The sequence below is a fragment of the Marmota monax genome, unplaced genomic scaffold (genome assembly GCF_021218885.2).
Source record: "Marmota monax isolate L192 unplaced genomic scaffold, Marmota_monax_Labrador192_F-V1.1 WCK01_AAM20220418_F8-fsc00026, whole genome shotgun sequence".
NCBI lineage: Eukaryota > Metazoa > Chordata > Mammalia > Rodentia > Sciuridae > Marmota > Marmota monax.
Window position 1 is genome coordinate 515,095 of NW_026693108.1, and position 19,280 is coordinate 534,374.

Genomic DNA, 19,280 nt, shown 5'->3' on the forward strand with positions numbered 1-19,280 from the left:
TCTCTGCTGGCCCACTAGCAGAAGGCCTGTTCCTAAGGAGAAGCCTCTGGACCTCCCCTACCCTAACCAACACTCGGGGGGGGGGGGGGGGGCACCAGGAGGTGGACCCTGCAGGGGCTCCAGACCTGCACACTGGCCTGAGAGGCCCGGGGTCCCAGGGCTGCCTTCAGGGAAACGTGGGAGCAGGCTGCCTGCCTTGGCCCTGCTGAAGGCGCTGTCTCTGGGGGGCAAGCCTGAATAGGAGGGACCCTCCCAACACAGGCAGCAGGGACACAGGCCTCCGGCACAAGCTCCCTACTTGTTCCTTAGGAGCATTTAAAATTGCTGCCATGAAAAAGCCCAGGGCAAACTGCGGAGGGAAACAGCCAGACGCAGGCCTGTGTCCAGCACTCCCTCACACACGGGAGCCAGAGAGAAGGAGAAGAGGGCCCCGTGGAACAGGGAGACCAGAGAAGAGGGAGGGTTGGAGGAGGGCAGGGCCTCTGCCAGACCACGCCACATCACAGAGTGTCCCCAAGATGTGCAGACGAGGCAGAGGGGCAGGGAGGAGGGCGGGTGCTGCGAGAGCCTGGGGGGGTGGGTGCGTTATGTGTGATCTGGGTGCCCCCTCCAAAGGCCAAAATTAAAAAAACAGAAGAGAGCAGGGTAGGTAAGTTCATGTGGGCAAAACTGCAGCTCAGATGCAGGTGTGGACACACCCAGGACACCCCAGAACAGCAGCAGGCTGGTCACAAGGGCCACCCAGCTTTGGCTTCAGGTCCCTTCCTTCCTGACACCTTTGTGCACCGTGAGGATTTCAAGAAAATCTCTGTTTTGTTAATAGACACGTAATGAGGCTGTTTCCTTTCCCGACGCGTGGCAAGACTGTGGGCCGGCCAAGCAGGAAGGAGGTGCAGCCACAGACCTGCTGCCCCAGCCCCCCGCGCTAGCCAGCAGGAGTCCAGGCAGCAGAGGTCCATTCCACGGACAGCGGCAGATGTGTCCAGAAGGTCAGAGAGGCCAGGAAAGGAAGAAAGGCCAGCCCCCACCGGCATTATCCCGGGTCCTCAGAGAAGCTGACGGGGCGGGTGACTTACAAGGCGCAATTCTCAGAGGCCGAGGAGCAGGAGAAATCGGCACTGAGGCGCGGACACTTGGGGAGCTGACCACATCAGCCATCAGCCAGGCCAAGGCAACCTTCCCAAGAGAGACACATCAAAGCCAAGCAGCTGGGCAGCCTCTCCATCACGGGCAACGTGGCTGCCTCCTCCACCCGGCTCCCAACCACAGGCAGCACGCTCACCCCCTCCTCTTCAAGCCCACCCAGCTCTGGTCCAACCAGAGGGGCCTGTGGCCTCCTAGGAAGTGCCCCGGCCTCTGCTTTCACTCCTGCTCTCTGCCAGAGATGCCATGTGCCACTGGGTTCTGCCAGCTTCTGCCTGCAGCCCACCCCGTGTCTCTGGGGCAGGTCGCGGGGGTGAGTGCAGTGCTGCTGAGCTGTGGGGGATCCAGAGCATGAGGAGCCAGGGCAGATGGGGCCACTGGTCCCACGACACTCCCAGACAGGCCAGGGCGTCGCATCCTGTACAGAGACCAACCAAGCTGGAACCCCAGGGCTGGTGCTGCCTGCCCCTCTCCGAGACCAAAGCCACCCTACATTCAACTGCAGGCCTCTGCTGCTCGAGGCCTCAAAGCCCAAGGCACCGACTGCGCAGCTTACTGCACCCAGGATGGAGTCAGGGCTGGAGAACCCCAGAGCCCCCGCAGCCAGCCATGCCCAGGCCACAACACGGAGGGCATGAAGGCCCCTCTCCGCCATGTTGTTTCATAGGTGAACACACCAAGAATGGCAGGTTTTCAAAAGATGCTCTAAAGCTACAATTGCCAAGAAGAAATAGCAATTAACCCCAAAGCAGAGCAGACCACCGATAGGAAGGCTCAGCCATGAAGACACCAGGCAGCTGAAATGCAACCACAGATATCTCCTTCTTCCTGCAAAATAAGGTGAGTGCCCATCAACAGAGGTGGCAGAGGTATCTCAGTGCACACCCCAGGGCTGGGGTGTGGCTCAGGTAGAGCAGTGCTGAGCCTGGGTCCTGAGGCCCAGTTGAAAAGAATGAACACACCCTGCCTTTTCTGAAAGGCAAAGCAAACAGTGGAGCCCAAATAAGACCCATCCAAACTCCTCCAATTTCCAGACAGCAGAAGCAGATCACAAGAGGCCTGGTGGGCTGGACCTCACAGGGCACTGTCCCCTCTCACCCAGAGCCCACAGACACATCCACTGCTCTGTGGACCTGGGCCTCCAGGACTTGAGGGCCACACCAAGTAAGGAAGAGCAAATAAATGGTGATGGCCACTCAAGAACACACCTGGGGCTGGGGACGCAGCTCAGCTGGTAGAGTGCTGGCCTTGCATGCACAAGGCCCTGGGTTCAATCCCCAGCACCACCACCACAATAAAAAAGAACACTCCTGGCACTATCTAAAACCCATCTGTATTTTACGCTGAAACTGAAGGTACACAGCTGGGTGCAGTGGTGCAGCCGATGAGCCCCATGACTTGGGAGGATAAAGTAGGAGGACCGCAAGTTCGAAACCAGCCTCAGCAGTGGTGAGGCCCTCAGCAACCCTGTGAGACCCTGTCTCAAAAAATATAAAGGACTGGGGATGTGGCTCAGGGGTTAAGCACCCCAGGGTTCAATCCCTGATGCCAAAAAAAAAAAAAATCCACTCAGGCTTAAAAAAAACTGAGTCCATGCAAATCAGCATGAAGCAGATAAAGACAGATGAGGACAGGACACACTCACCAAGTGTGAAAAAGGCCAAGTGAAACAAGATGTGATTCATACTTCCACCCATCAAACTGAGCAACTCCGTGGGCCTTGACACTGTTATCAACTCCACGTGGAAACACAGTGCTGGCAGCAGAGTCACGTCCTGCCGTCTGAAGCACACACGGGGCGCACCTGGCCCAAACGTCCACAAGACTCTCACATCTCAAAGGCACGGCATGTGTGAACGCACACGTTCACACACCTCCAAGGATCTGTGCTAAGGATCCCTGTAGAAGTGTGCAGACCTGCAGGAAGCACTGGGCGCCCACAGACGGCCAGGGCTGTCCCGCCACTGCACAGCGGCGCCATCCAGGACTCACCCCCTCTCCCCCACACCTGCTGATGCAGCTGTTTTTGTTCCTAAAAGCTGGGGACACTTGCAGACAGTCCAGGAGGGTGCACGTGGGTCTTTAAATGTCTTTTTGCTCCCTGTTCATCCTGTAGAAATCAGACTGGTGTCCTGGAAATGGGCTGTGCAGAGGACCTGGTTCCGAGGAGGGGCTTCCACAGGAGACACGTGACTGTGTCCACCACAGGACTGTGGTATGCGCTGGCCTGAAGTGAAGTAAGGTCCAGGTCCGCTGCGTTTCATTTCCCACATTAACTCGCTGTTCCAGCAACTGACCACCTACAATCCCGCAGCACGTCAAATAGACAGCTGCTGAAAAAAGTGGCCAGAGTGGGGCCTCCCAACCACACAGAGGAGAAGTCAGACAGGTGGGCAGTCCAGCCCCTGTGGCCCACTAAGTGGAGACCCAACCGGGTGCTCACAGGCAATCAGCTTCCTCTTACTGCTGCTTTCCTAGGACTTCCCAAAACTCTCCGAGATCACTCTCATGATGAGAAGAACTCGGCTGGATTAAAACTCCCGTGGAACTCCACTAATGCCCAACAGTGATGGGCAGCACAGCCCACCGTGACCAGCCAACAGCGGCTCAGAAAGAACAGTACCCAGTCTCCACCAGGAGCTGCCCGCCACCCAGAACAGACCTAGGAACGCAGGACATCCCCTGCAGGTTCACACCTGGTGGGAGGGACTCTGCAGACACGTGGAGGGCAGGCAGGGCAGAGCCGGAGCAGGGATGGCCTGGGCATCTGGCTATCTTCCTGCCCACATCTCAGGGCAATCAGTCCTGCTTTCTTAGACCCAGGGGCTATGACCTAATGGGAGCCCAGGGTACCAGGGCAAGCTCCCGACTCAAGCAGGCTGTGCCAGGGCCACAGAGGTGCACATGGGTCACTCCCATACACCACTGACAGAAACCAGAGCTCAAGTAACAGGCTGCGGGGAGGCAGGCATGGCTCTCCACTCAGGTCTCAGAATCTCTAGCAGCACAGCAAGGACAGCCCAATCCCTGTGACCCGGAAACCCCGGTCAGCATCCTCATGCACACCCTTGGTGGGCAGGCTGTGCAGAGGCTCAGCCAGTGGGCATTCACTGACCCAGCTCAAAGACGAAGAGTCAGGCTCCATTAGGGCCAACACACAAACCAGACAGAAGGCCAACGGCCAGCCGGCCCTCAGACCTGGGCACACCAGGCCCTTGCTGGGGCCTGTCTGAGCAAGACTGAAGACATCACGTCCCTCCAACCAACAGCAGAAGTACACCCAAGGCAAGCCAAGTAGCAGCTCCAAAGTGAATTTTCTAACTATTCTATGATGAAAAACAATGAATTAACTCCTTAAATACCGAGCGCGAGAGCATCCGCATAACCGGGCGATTTTGAGAACTCTCACCCAGAGCATATGCACACATCCTGCAGGTGGACGGGCAGGAGGACTGTAGACCACACACCCGCCACCAAGCCTGGGTCAGCTCAGAGGCACTGTGCTCCAAAAGCTCAGGCCGGGCTCCAACCTCAGCACCTTGAAACAACAAAGATTAGAAAGGGTGGACTCAGTGAAGAGGGCCTCTCTCTCTCCTGGCCCTGCGCCCGGCCTGCCCACTGGCCTAAGCACCAGGTTCCAAGAGCTGCTGTTGGCTTCCACGCCACTTGGGGTCTCTCCACCTTCCTCCCCTGGAGAATAGCCTGGCCATCAGCCTCCCCAACAGCCAGCCCCAGGACGACACCTGCAGCCTGCTCATCTCCACGAGGTCCCTCCATCCAGTCAGACCCAGGCACTGATGCTGTACCTGCTCCCCCAAGGCTGCAGGGACAGCAGGGCCCCTTTCCGTCTAGGCCTGCGAGGTGCACAGCGCCTTGGTAAAGTCATTATCTGCTCCAGACATTAACTAGGTCTCCTGGTTACACCACGGAGAGCTGAGACCGTGACATGGCTCCCTTTGCTCTCTGCTCTCAAAGAACACTTGAAGATTTTTCCAGAAACCCCAGTACACAACCAGGCAGCACAGTCCAGGCATCCATGGGACTGGACCCAGGCACCCACTCACACGGCCATGCTCTCTGCAGGGCAAATGACCAGTGACCCACATGTGCTCCCAGAACACATGGTCATCCCCCAGTATCCACAGAGGTGGCTCCAAGATCTTGCTGGACACTGAGACCCACCAAAGCTCGAAGGCTCCCATAATGTGTTCAGGGCTTGCATGTGACCACACGTGTCTCCTGCGGACTTCAGATCATTTCCAGATATCTCAGGTGCCCAGCACTTGCAGACACTGCACTGACAGCGGTCACTCTGCCTTGTCCAGAGAATAGCAACATGCAAAGAGACTACATGTCCAATGCAGATGCAGGGTTTTAAAAACATTTTCCACTTGCAGTTGGTTGAAATGGCAAGTGCAAAACTGCAGATGAGGAGGACTGGCTGCATTGGGTGCACATCTTTCTCCCCACAAACGGCAGCGGAGCTCAGAGGGTGGCCATGGGCTCCATTCAGCAAAGGCTCCCTCCCTTCAGCACCGTGTGAAATGACATCCCCTCCCTCACCACTTACAAACCTCCCTGTCATGACAAGTTGGGCTGTGCCAGTGGTCACAGCTCCCCAGGCAGTGAGCACTAGGGGAGACCCCAAGAGAGGACGCTGACCGTGCAGGCCACAGGCACTCATGCATGGCCTTGAAGCCCAGCCCTGAGAAGCCCAGCCCTGAGAAGCCCAGCCCTGAGAAGCCCAGCCCTGAGCAAGGTGGCCTGCCTTCACTGAGCACAGCCCCCGACAGGGCGGTCACTGTACACACCACCGCCCACCTGCCTACTCCCTCCCCACGTCCTCCCAGACCACCTTTCTTCTCCCTCGTGGAGCACCTGCTCCAGTATGTCCAGCCTCGGGCGCCCACTGCCCATCATCACCACTGTTCACAGATGCTCCTGCGCTGGGCTCTGCACAGCCCTGTTCTTCGCTGTACTACATACACAGGGTCCCTCCCCAGACTTGCTGGTGTCACAGGGCCAGCACTTTGGCCAGCGCTCCCTCTCCTCTTCACAGTCTTCCACCAACCCTCATGGTCTCCTTGTCTATCCCCTCCCCTGGGCCCCAGGGTCCTCCATGAAACCCCAGGCTCTGCACAGTGGGTCCCAGCCACTCCCTCCAACAGGCTGGGCTTCCAACACTCACCAGTGCACTGCTTAGAAAACCTCAGTGTGCCTCTATGTCCCCTCTGGTGCCAGCTGCAAAGTCCCTTCTGAAACTCAAATGCCATGCCCCTACTTTAAGGAAATGGGTTGGCTAGAGAACAGGTCCAGCCCTTGACCTGTCCACAACCTCCAGGCCCAGCCTGAACAGGGAAGGCCATCTGCCTCTCTACCCAGCTATTCCTCAGCCTGCAGGGCCAGGTCACCACTTCACAGCATCGGCCCCATCACCATAGTGAATGACCCAAGACCAGCTTGGGCTGGGCCCACCCTGCACCAGCCCACCTCACTTGACATGTGGCCATGTCCAGGGACTTAGTCTTCCTCAACCAGACATAGCCAAGCCTGACCACAGCCAACACATCCGTGGGAGCCTCATGGTGTACACACCATGCGCACAGTGCCAAGCAGATGACATGGAATTAAGAGGGCCTCAGACCACGTTAGTGACGTGTGCTCAATAAGGTGATCACACAACCCAGAAGCACCCACACAGGTCACGGGGACCCCATCCCCACTTTAGACCATCTAAGGCATCGGCTGCTTTCTGATCATGTGCCCAGCCTCTTGCACCTTTAGGGCATGCACACAAGAGAGGAGGGCATGGCCCTCGACCAAAAGCCACCCAACAGCACTTACACACTGTGACTTCAGCTAGGCCACACTGGCCTACCTGCAGTGACGTGCCTCCCTGAGCCAGGCCCAGGGCACCCTGGGCATAGCTCCCCTGGGACTGGCAGAGCCTCTGCCGACAGGCGGGTTCACACAGGCTCTCTGGGGCAGCGCTGTGGATGCGTTCCCACCACACCCCTGTGTTCTGTCTCAGGCAGCTCAGCTGCCTGTTTCCAACTATGCACAGTGAAAAATAAATACATAAATGCTTCTGGAACACTACATTCCCAGGAACACAAGGGTACAGCTGGCAAAAGGCAATGACACAGATATTACAAAGAACTATAAGACCAACAGCATCGACTACAATTTCCAGACCTAAGAGTCTATTTCTCCATCCCAGTTTTAAAAGTTACTCAGGATATCCAACAGTTTCAAGGCTACACAAAGCTAAACTAACTAACACAGTGTACCACATTTCATTATCACCAAACACCACCCTTCTGAGAAAACAGAGCCAAATGAGTGTCAGTGTTTGACCCAGCAATGCTGAATTTCTGTCCTCCACAATATGCAAGACAGACGCAGCCCGAGCCCCAGGCCCCTGGGTGCCAGCCAGCCCTCCTGTGCACAAGGCCACAGAGCCTGCAACACCCTCCACCTCCCTGGACAAAGGGTGGGTTTGCACATATAGATTCAGTGCGGTCTGGAGGCACAGGAAAACACCGCAAGGGGCATCACCTGAGCACCCTGCAAGGTGCACCAGGCGCTGGAGTGACAAAGAGCAGGAAGCACTGGATCCCTTCATCTCTCACCTCTATTCTGCCACCTGGGCTCAGAAGTCTGAAAATGTATACTACCGCAGTCCACGTGCTGCCTCCTGAAATAAAGGGAAAGCTCCCAAGAATGAGCCCTGCTGACACCTGTCTGCCACAAGAAGCAGAAATACTTACATCTTTTGCCATGTTACCAGATCCAGGAAATCGAGGCTAAAGCTGTGCACCTCCACAGGAGAAAACTGACTCTTCTGGCAGAAAAAAAGGAAAGACAGATGATGAGTAAGAATGAAAAAAGAAGTTTCGCACACACCACGTCTCAAAGGCAATGCCTTCCCCCACCCGCACGCGGGCCTCCGGGCAGTAGGGCCTTCTCTGCCCGATCCTGACAGTGGAGCTGGCCAAGCAGGTCCCACAGAGGGTTTTAGGCCACCTCTCCAAATGGAATCGCACCCCAGGACACCCCGCAGCACCTGCAGTCAGAGGGCCAGTGCAGGACCCCAGCTCCTGGGCCCCGCAGCACAGCGGTCAGGGCTCACTTCCACCCTCCGGGGCACAAGGACACCCCCCTCAACGGGGCACAAGGCCCCACGTGGGCAGGAGGCCCCACCTGGGCAGGAGGCCCGGAGGGGCTCCCCCCGGCTCCCAGCGCAGCGCGCAGGTTCTCCGTCCCACCGAGACCCCCGGAGCCGCGGCCGGCTACTCTGACAGGTGGGCTCCACGGGACCCGCCCGCCTCGACCTGTCACTAGGCCCCGCGGCCCAGCCCCCGCGCGCGCTGCGAAGGCGCGGGGGCGGCCGGGGACCCCCGCCCGCCGCCCGCCGGCCTGCAGAGCCCCGGCGCAGGCCGGGCCGACTGGGGGCGCGGGCCGGGCCGGGCCGGGGCTGCGGGCGACGGGATGCAGCCGGCCGGGTGCCGCCGCACCCCCCGCCCGCCCCGCCGCACCTGGCTCGCCGGGCGGGCGCGCTGGGCGCGGGCGCGGCGCCGGCCGGGCGGTCCGGCCGTGGCGGGTCCCTGCCCTGGGCCAGCGGCGCCGGGACGCGGGCTCACCCTGGGCCGAGCGTCGGGCCGGCGTGACGTGCGCGCGGCGCGGTGACGTGGGCGCGGCGGCCCGCTTCGCGCAGCGCGCCTGCGCGCCTTTTCGCGCCTTCAGCGCCCTCCTCCTCCTCCTCCTCCTCCTCCTCCTCCCGCCGCTCAGCTCCTTCTCCTCCCGCCGGTGCCGCCCGCCCTGGGGGTGCGGACGCGCGCGCGTTCTCGAGTGCGCGTGCGCCGGGCGCGGGTGGAGACGGGCTGGCGCCAGAGCGCGCGGTGCGCGCTCGCCTGTGTGCGCATGGAGAGGGGCCACGTGTGTGCGTGCCTCTGTGTGTGCACGAGAAGGCCAAATGTATGTATACCTGTGCATGTGCGCACAGAGGGGACACATGTGAGTGTGCCTGTGTGTGCGCAAGGATGGGCCAACTTGTGTGTATGCATGTGAGTGCGCATGGAGAAGGGGCCACGTGTGTGTACTCCTCTGAGCTTGCATGGGGCAGAGCCAGTTGTATTCACACCTGTGTGTGCACAAGGAGTAGAGGAGCCACGTGTGAGCATGTCTGATGCCTACTTGGAGAAGGGCTGCGTGTGTGCCTACCTGTAAGTACATGTAAGAGAAGAAGAACTGTGTCGCCCAGAGACGGGCCAAGTGTGTGCACTAAAGGGCCAACGGTATGCACCCAGATATGCATGCCTGTGCCCAAGAAGGGGCTGACGTTATGCACGCCTTTGCGTGTGTATCCGCACGCGCATGGACAAGAAGAGCCAGGCGTGGGTATGCTCTGGAGTACTTTCCTGTGAACCCACAGGAAAGGAGACAGTGGGCGTAGGTTTGCACAGAGGAGGGCAGGTGGGGCATGTGAGTAAAGGTGTGCACTGGACACCAAGGAAAGACAGACTGCTGCCCCTAGTCAGCCAGCAGCCTCAGCGCCCATGCGACATGCACCCAGATTCCTGACGAGTCCACACCTTCTGAGCGCCTGTGCAAAGGAACTAGAAGGGGGTCACCAGGAAAACTAGGCAGCCTGTCTGCTCCTCAAGGGCAGAAGCAGTTTCGTCACAGGATGGACCTGGTGCAGCCTGGCCCTGGAGGCTTAGTCCAGCCTGAATCCCACCACCCAGCCAGGTAGAGGACAGTCTGGGCCTCCAGAGCTGGTGCAAAGGTCAAGGCTGAACCAAGGGAGGGAGCCATTAACCTCTGCCAAGGAGCCTTGGGAGGCCTCCCTCTCCACCTGGAACGTATTATTACAGGACACCCCACTTCAGAGGATTTCACAGTTTAACCACTTGTACGCAGACTACACCCACTGCTGCCTCTTGGGTGAAGCTCCGCCCCTGCTTAGGTGGCCAACAGTTTAATGAACCTTGCCTTCTTTGAAGAGAGCAGATACTTTCCAGTTCTGCGCGCTGATTGGCACCTTCTAGGTACTCAGACACTGCTGGTGGGGAGGTAGGGTGAGCCAGAGGCTCCTAGGCGAAACCTGCAGATTTCTGGCCTTGCTTTCTGCCATGGAATCTGTGCATGCCGCGAGGGAGTCAGCTTTACTTCCAAGACTACACTCCTCTGCACTTCTTTCCAAAAGGCTGTGGGTTCCTAGCTCCGCTCCTGCAAATTCAGGTCCCCTCCCCACCCAGATCACCACCGGCTAAAAGAGACACAAGCAGCAGCCATTGTACCTAAACATCCTAGGAAGCAGATACTGGGAGACACTGAGTCATTTCTTCAGACCGATGGAGAGAGGCAGGACGCATAGGAGAGACTTCACGGGTGAGGCCTGGAGCAGCAACTGAAACCAACTCTGGCCATTCTTGCAAGGCACCTGCAGAGCCTGGGTTGATTGAGGCCAGAGCCCAGAAGGTCAGCTCCAACCCAGGGCCGCCTGGGTGCTGGGACAGCTGGAGCTGGCTGGACTGGAGTGACGTGTCTCGGAGGTAAAATCGGGCACCGGAGGCTTCAAATGGCTAAGTGTCCTCCAGTTCTCTAGTCCCTGCCCACCACCCCAGGGAGCAGGAAAGTGCAAGATGCATTCTGGGCTTCCACAATGGGAGGGGGTCCTTGCCTCCTAACAAGATCTAACAGTGGTGGATTTCCTAGACTCAAGGAGGCCTCCGACGTGTGATTGATCAGAGAGCAGCTGAACTCACCTTGCTGGGAGAAGTGGAGGCTCCACGAGGCACCTTGAAAGCTGGATGGGCTGGAGTCAGAAACAGACAACGGGAGCGGGAAAAGGAAGGGACCGGCCTGGGCACAGGGGGAGGGGTAGCTTTGGGAAAGCGCTCCTGATGGATGAGTTTCGGGTTTGGATGGGCTGACCTGCTCCTGGGATGCTGCAGTAAGACTCTAGGTAGGACTTACTTTTGAATGTGCTACTATCACAAGAGGTGCAGCCAACACTTCCCGGGGCCTGTGCACTGGAGAGCAGTGCCTTAGGCTGCCAGTGTGCAGTGTCTAATGTGCAGGACACTTGGGCCCAGCGTGTCCTGCTGGGTCCTGCATCCTTACTGACCTCTGGCTGCTCTATCCAGGGTCGAAAGAAGACACGGACACCCACAGTTATTGAGGAGGGACTCTCTCTCCAAGGCTGCCGCTGCTTGCTTTGCATATTTAGAAGCTCTGGTGTTTGGTGCACATGTATTTGCCATTGCTGTGTCTTCCTGGTGAGTTGGCCCTTTTGCATGATGTCCCTGTCTCTTGTGACAGTCTTGGACAGAGTCTGTTATTTTCATCCTGACGGAGCTGCCTTGCTCACTTTTGTTTCCTGTTTGTCTTGATGTATTTCCCACCCCTTCACTTTCAGCCTCTGTGTGTTCTTAGAGCTAAAGTGGGTCTTTTGTAGACAGCACATATTCAGATCCTGTATTCATTCATTCATTCATTCATTCAATTGGAGGTTGAACTTAGGGGGACTTTACCACTGAGCACATCCCCAGCCCTTTTTATTTTTTGTGATGGAGTCTCACTAAATTGCTAAGGCTGGCCTCAAACCTGCCATCCTCCTGCCTCAGCCTCCCAAGCCATTGGGATTGCAGGCATGTGCCACCAGGCCCAGCTTGAATCCTGTTTTTTGTTTTGTTTTGTTTTGTTTTGTTTTGTTTTTAATCATTCTGGCAATCTATGCCTTTTGGTTGAGTTTTATCCATATACATCTTTTACACATTTTTTTGCCCATAATATTTATATTTATCCTCTTTTCAATAACATAGGAAATAAAAAGAGGAGTTACAAACCAAAAATACAACAATTTTGGCCTTTCCACTTGCCCACATATTTACCACATTGGTGCTGTGGAGACAGTCACCTGTTTCGTGGATCCAGCGGGGTGTCCTTCCAGGTCAGCCCTGTGCTGTTTCTTATGGGGCAGGTCTGGAGGTGACACATGCCCTCAGCTTGTGTTTACCTGGAGAATGTCTTAGTCTCTCCTTTATGTTTTAAGGCCATTTTTGGTAGACACAAAATTATCTGATTTTTTTTTCCTTCAGTAAAATGTGCTATACCACTGCTTTCTGGTCCCCACTGGTCTCTGATGGGAAATTAACTATTCCTCTCACAAGGGTTCCTTGTGATTGACAAATCACTTCTCTCCTGATGCCTTCAAGTTCCTTCTGTTTTGCCTGTTCAGTTTGATTCTGTGTCTTGAGCAGATATGTTCTGAGTGTACATTATTTGGGATTCATTGAGCCTCTTGTATTTGTAGATTTGTGTCTTTCAACAAACAGTGACCACTTGAGATTTATTCCAGGAACGCAGAGGTGGTTCCACTTGTATGTAACATCCATGTTACCTTCACATGTACATACACACACAAGTATATATGTTGATAATTTATGCCAATGTTCATTACAGCATTATTCATAGTAATGAGCATCCATCCACGATGAAGGGATAAATAAAATGTGATATATACACACAGTCGTGTCAAGGAATGAAATTCTGACACATCCTGCACATGGATGAACCTTGAAAATATTACACTGAGTGAAATAGGCCAGATTTCCAGGATATGAGGATGAATATTGGGTGGTTCCACTTGTATGTAACATCCAGAATAGGAAGACTCATAGGGGAGTGGAATAAACCGTTTCCTGAGGCTATTGGTTATGGGAGATGAGTGGTTACTTGATGACTGAAGTTTCTACTTGTAGTGACAGAGACATTTTGAAAAAAGTTAATGAAGGATGGAGCTGGGGTTGAGCTCAGTGGTGGAGCACTTACCCAGCACGTTTGAGGCCCCGGGTTCCATCCACAACACCATCTAAAAATAAAGAAAGAAAATAAAGGTATTGTGTCCATCTGCAACTAAAAATATGTTTTTAAAAAAGAGTTAATGATAGTGACTGCACAATGCTGTAAACGTAATTAACACCACTGAACGGTACACTTAAAATGGCTAAAATATAGAAAACCACATTACACTTTAAACAAGTGAAATATGTAATATATGAATCATATCTCAGTGAAACTATTATTTAAAAAGCTACACAAGAGGGCTGGGGATGTGGCTCAAGTGGTAGCGCGTTCTCCTAGTATGCGTGAGTCCCTGAGTTCAATTCTCAGCACCACGTGAAAATAAAACGAAGATATTGTGTCCACCTAAAACTAAAAAATAAATATTTAAAAAAAATAAAATAAAAAGCTACACGAGGGCTAGGACTGTGGCTCAGAGGTAGAGCACTCACCTAGCATGTGTGAGGTACCTCATAAAAATAAAGGTATTGTATCCACCTACAACTAAAAAACAAATATTTTTAAAAAGCTACATAAGATATCATTCTAGGAACAATTGAAGAAGATTTTACATGTTCCAAATATTAGTTAAGAGAAGAAATTTCTCTGCTAGGTATGATGATGGTAATTGTAGTAATGTGAGATTGTCCGTATTTTTATAAGTATACTTTCAGATAACATACACAAAGAAAGAGGAAGAAAAAAGAATAAATATGACAAAAATGATAAAAACTACTTAATTTGTGGGTGTTCTACTATTTGTCCAACCTCTCTATATTTTGAAAATTTCAAAATAATTGCAAGAAAAATCCCATTTCTATTCAACATTAATCAGGAAGTCCTAACCAGTGCAATAAGACAAGAAAAATAAAGAAAGAGGCATAAGTAGTGAAGAGGAGAAAGTAAAGCTCTATTTGTTCTCAGATGATGACAACATGTGTGGAATACCAAGAAGTCTACTACATCAGCCAGTAATTCACCAGATTCTCTGGACATGAGGTCAGTGCAGGAGGCTGCATGTGTAGCTCTGTGGTAGAGCACTTGTCTAGCAGGCACACACACACACACACACAAATCAATGCAAAAATAAGGAAATACACCATATTGTGGGTCAGGAACCTTGATGGCCATTCTTCCTATACTAACCTGTAGATCCAATGAGATCCCAGTCAAAACCTTGCTGTTTGGTTTGGTTTGGTTTTTGTAGAAATTAACGACTGGTTATTTTTTTTAATAGACCTTTTCGGGTAGTGCTAGGGAAGGAACCCAGGACCTCACACATGATAGGCAAGTGATCTGCCCCCAAACTACACTCCCAGCCCTAGACTTTATTTTTTAGAGCAGCTTTAGATCCTCAGCAAAACTGAGGAGAAAGTGCATAGCTCCATAGACCCCTGGCCCAGCGTTGCCTGCTGCCACAGTCTGCGCCTCCCTTGACACGTGCCGCCACCCCGAGTCCACAGGTGGTGGGGCCTCACCCCCGATGCTGTGCATTCCATGGGGCTGGGCAAGTGTACAGCAATGCGTGGCAACCATTTCAGCACCTCAGAGATGACTCTAAGATGATCTCCATACCCTGAAAGCCCTCTGTGCTCAGTCAGTTCTTCCCCTCCTCCCAACCCCTGGCAGCACCTACCTCTACATGTCTCCAGGAAGGAGATCATGGTTGGAACCATACAGCCTTCAGATGGGCTTCTGTCACTTGACAATATGTCTTTAAGCTTTCTTCACATGTCTCCTCGGCTTGGCAGCTCGTGTCTTTTCACTGGTGAATAATACTCCACTGTCTGGATAGACCACAGCTTGCTTATTTATTCATCTGGGGTGCTGGGGATAGAACCCAGGGCTTTGTAAATGCTAGGCAAGCTCTCAACCACTGTACTACATCCCCAGCCCCTTTTACCTTTAACTTCGGATGCCTCACTGAGTTGCTGAGGCTGGCCTTGAACTTGACATTCTCCTGCCTTGGCCTCCAACTAGCTGGGATGACAGGCTGAGCCACTGTTCCTGGTGACTTAATTCACCCACTGAAGGATGCCTTCACTGCTTCCAAGGCTGGGCACTTAAGAAAAAGCTGATATAATGTGTATGTTTTGTGTGGAGTTTTGGCTGCTTTGGGTAGATGCCTGGGAGCACAGGGGCTGGATCCTTTGGTAAAAGCCTGTCTAGTTTTACCAGAAGCTCCAAGCTGTCTTCCAAGTGGTGGCCACTGGACATTCCCACAGGCCATGGGTGTGTGCCCGTTCCTCCCCGTCCTCGCCCAACAAGGCCTGGAGCAGTGCCCCACCCCAGCTGGCTCTCATGCAGGGTGTCGGTGCTGGGGTCTTGGGATCCCTCAGCACGGGCCTCCTCCAAGGCCATTCTTTGGGGAGTTAGCCCAGCTGTGGTGGCTGGACAGGAGCAAATACAGAAGGTGAGACGCGATGGTGTTACCTGAAGGCTAAGTGTGGTCTCGAGAGGGGCCCAGGTGTGTCTGAGGCAGTCGAGCGCCAGGGAGGTGGAGGATGGGAGGACTGCTCTCAGTGTCTGCCACCACAGTGGCAGCAAGGCCTGCAACTTCCTTGTGGCCACCACAGGCAAAGGGCAAGCGATGTCCACAGTTGTGCCCATTTGGCACACATCCACTTGTTTCCTGAGGATCATAAAGAATTCCAGCCACAACTCCACTTCCAGTTCATTTTTTGTTACTCTGAAAAAACTAGAGAAGCCACCATTTGGAAATCTTTGAAGACAGGAGGCCTGTCCTTTACTTAACCTTGCAATTTGTCTCCCATGGTGCTGCCCCCTGCACTCTTAGGGTCAGTAGCTGGATGGTGAAGACAGTTACCAGCGTGAGATAAGCACCCAGAGGAACTGCAGGGGTCTCGCAGGAGCAGAGGAGGTTGGCGCCTCCCGATGCCGGCAGGGAGCCTGCCAGCGGGGCACCTGTGCTGGGAGCATCCTCGGCAATCCTCCAGGCCAGAACTGCCCACGCCAGGCCTAGCACTCTGACCCTGGCCTCCACTGGGCCTCACCACGGAGAGTCGCCGTCCACCTGTCACCTCAACTGTGTGGGGCCCGTCGCTTTCCTTCTTGTCTCTAACCACCACTCTACGAATCTGCGTAAAATTCACCTTTTGAGTAAAAGTCTTGGGGGACAATGGTGATTCCCAACATGAACTCAAGCTGCCATGAAGCCAGGCTCTGAAGTCACTGTGCTTCTGGTGGCAGTCCTGCACACACTGTCTGCTTCTTTCTGGACAATACCACTCTGTAAGTCTGCTCAGGGAAATGACCTCTACCCGCTCCTCTGCAGATGGACATCCCCATGGCCCTCGTCAACTGTCAGGTCCTGGCCATCCAGTCAGGGTTGAGCAACGTCGTTTGACTCTGGGACTCACCTGCTGGTTCCTCTTCTACCCACCAGGCTAGAGAACTTTCTTCTTATCCTTGGGATTGTCTCCTCCATGTCCAGATGTGTCGGCTGTGGTCCGTGTCCAGAGTCCCCGCCCCTCCAGGGACCTAGTGTCCCTCAGGAGGTGTGTGAGAAATCACTGAGGTGCTGCAAGAAATCAAGCACGTGCTGGAAGGTGGGTGGCAAGGCAGAGTTTACCTCTGCTGTAGAGCCTGACTAGCCAGTGCGCCTGTTTTCATATCTGGTGCAGCGCTGCCTTGCACCCTGATGGGAGGACTCAGGTACCATCCACACAACTGGCTAACTTTAGAATTAAGGTGGCTGAGGGAAGGGCTACAGTTAAAATGGCTACAATTGGAGCCAATTAAGGCTGAATACATACTGTTCTAAAAATGGAGCACCAGGCTTTGCATGTCTCACAAGTACCCCCTTTTTCTTTTTATACCTTTGGTTTCATTTTTAGGGAGACCTTTGGTATTGCCACCCCTCTTGCACAGGCATTCTGAGATGGAAAGTGGTAAAGGTCATGAACTCTTCCCTTTTAGCAGTTTGGGTAGCCGTCCAGTGATGCACTTGGTGAGGTTCTTTCCAGTTCGGTTGAAGACTGTCTTCTCTCCGAGTCCTGATTAAAATCAAGCCCCCAGGCTGAAAGCAATGAATTGAAAATTCTAGAAGGGGAGTCTGAGCAACAGTTTATGATAATTATACCAGAAAAAATAAAAAGCATAGCCAGGTCTCAAATTGACTCAACGGACATGAGCATCAGGTACTCTGTAGAGAAACCCTCTTTTATATAACTTCCCATTATGTGCTTACTTTTGGGAAGACTGACAAAGCTACATCTCTAGTTACATTGCTATTACATTTCTATGCCCATGTAGGACTGTGCTTTGATTATACTGTCTGGTCAGGTAACACCAAATTATTCAAAACTGATCTTGTTCCTTCCCATCTACTAAGACTCAGCTTATCTACTAAGAGTCAGCTGAGATTCCTGTGGGGGTCACTCTTGGAAACTTGTAAGAAACCTCTCAGCTTCTCTAGTGCTACCTGCCAGGCTGGATCAGAGTCTTGCTGACCATGTGTGCCTTCCCTTGGTAGCATCAGGGACATTTCCTTCTCCAAAGACCCTCTTCTTTGCAGAACTTGCACTGGTTGGCTTCCTGTTCTCTAGGGTCCTCTTAATCCCCCTGATCAGGAGGTCATGTGACCCAGAGTTGTAAAGCCCTAGGAGAAGTCCCATTGTTCCTGTGGTCCTAGATGACCTTAGAGGGTGAGGGCCAAATATTGGCTATTTTTCTTTATCCCTTTAACTTCCTTGACTTTGTTTGGTTTTAAACACCCAGCAGGCCAGTTTCATCAGTCTTAAAGTAGAAGTACTGGGTTTGAACTTTAATGTTTATAACTTTGTCTCCTCCATGTCCAGATGTGTCGGCTGTGGTCCGTGTTTATCCCTTCCATTTAATTGGGATCAGCATTAGTACTGGAGGTCAGTCTTCTATTTTGTCTGTCCTATGGCTTACTTTAAAATTAACTCAGGTTGTTCTGTTATACGGCATATTTCTTTAAAACACTAATAAGGAAAATACAAAATGAAATTAACAAGACCAAAAACATTCAATTTGTATAATAGCTTTGAACCAAGAAACATAATCTGTATAATAACACTAATATATCTTTGGTATCTATTTTGCCTCCATAAAGACACATAAATTTATCAACTCAATCACAAGACCCTTTACAAATTTTACTTTATTTTAAAACTCTTACAAACGTACATACCTTTTATAATTTACCTAAACCTTTACTTAGTTTTGTATTATATACCTTTGTTATTTTGAGATCACAGTAATCTTTACAACAAAAATCTATCTTTTGGACACAACTTTAAATAAGCTTAAATCTAGCCTACATTGGAGCCATCCTAACATGGAGTAGAGGGAGAAACAGAAACTTATCTCAAGTAAGGTGTGGATGTTAATGATAACACAATCCAAGATCGATGCTGAAACATGGCTCAAACCAAAAACTAAGAGAGCTCTTAGCTTACACTGATGTCCTTATATTAACCACATTTAACCTTAAAAGAAAAATTTTGGGGACTGGGTTGTGGCTCAGTGGCAGAGCACTTGCCTGGTATGTGTGAGGCACTGAGTTCGATCCTCAGCACCACATATAAATAAATAAAAAATAAAGGTACATCAACAACTAAAAAATATTCTTAAAATTCTTAGAATCCAAAGTGTAAGTAATAACCTAAAATAACAGTTGTTTGTTTAACCAGAGTTGTAAAAACAATTCCTTTAAGATTTAATCCCCCTAAGTAATAAAAACTAACAGACACTAGAAAATCATCTTGATAGATCCGAGCAGATCAATGCTCAGTCTTTGCTCCCTCTCAGTACATTAAAATCCCATGATTTCAGCTGATGGTGGTAATGATAGCTAATTTAATCACAAGTGCAAACTTTCTGAGATCAGCTTGTTCACAACCTTAATTTTGGACTCTTCATTTTGGATTTTAGAACAAGAATATTACTTTACCACACAAAAACACTTTCTCATCTAGAAACATTTCTTTTACCTTCTAATTTCATATACTTAAATATATTTTTATTCCTAAAACTTTCTTTTATTGTTTTTTCTAGTTTTAGACCCTTAAATTTATATTTTGAAACAGTCCTTATGAGTGTTATCTGTGCATTTAATTCATGCGACAAACGTCACCCCAGGAGCGGTCAGTCTGGCATGTGACAAACGTCACCCCAGGAGCGGTCAGTCTGGCACGTGCGACAGCTCTGCCCCAGGACCGTGGGCCTTTCTCTCATGGGCAGCCTGGTGTTTAATGAGGCCATCTTTTTCCTTCTGTCTCCCTTTCAGAGCTTACTGAGCG

The 19,280-nt window shown here is 52.3% G+C and overlaps 1 protein-coding gene across 3 annotated transcripts in view; it reads right to left on the minus strand.

Annotated features, from left to right (window-relative positions):
* Tfdp1 (transcription factor Dp-1) overlaps window positions 1-8,842 on the minus strand; it is a 31,772-nt gene extending 22,930 nt beyond the window's left edge. The window contains exons 1-2 of one of the 3 annotated variants that reach the window (XM_058582702.1): window positions 8,787-8,842; window positions 7,914-7,987 (exon numbers count right to left, since the gene is read on the minus strand). In XM_058582702.1, the coding sequence (XP_058438685.1) occupies window positions 7,914-7,925 (12 nt within the window). In that variant the 5' untranslated portion in view covers window positions 7,926-7,987; window positions 8,787-8,842. Of the gene's footprint in view, window positions 1-7,913; window positions 7,988-8,346; window positions 8,515-8,681; window positions 8,744-8,786 lie in introns of those variants that run through there. The other 2 variants (XM_058582703.1, XM_046454902.2) reach the window with 2 other exon arrangements.
* Window positions 8,843-19,280: the final 10,438 nt, after the last annotated feature.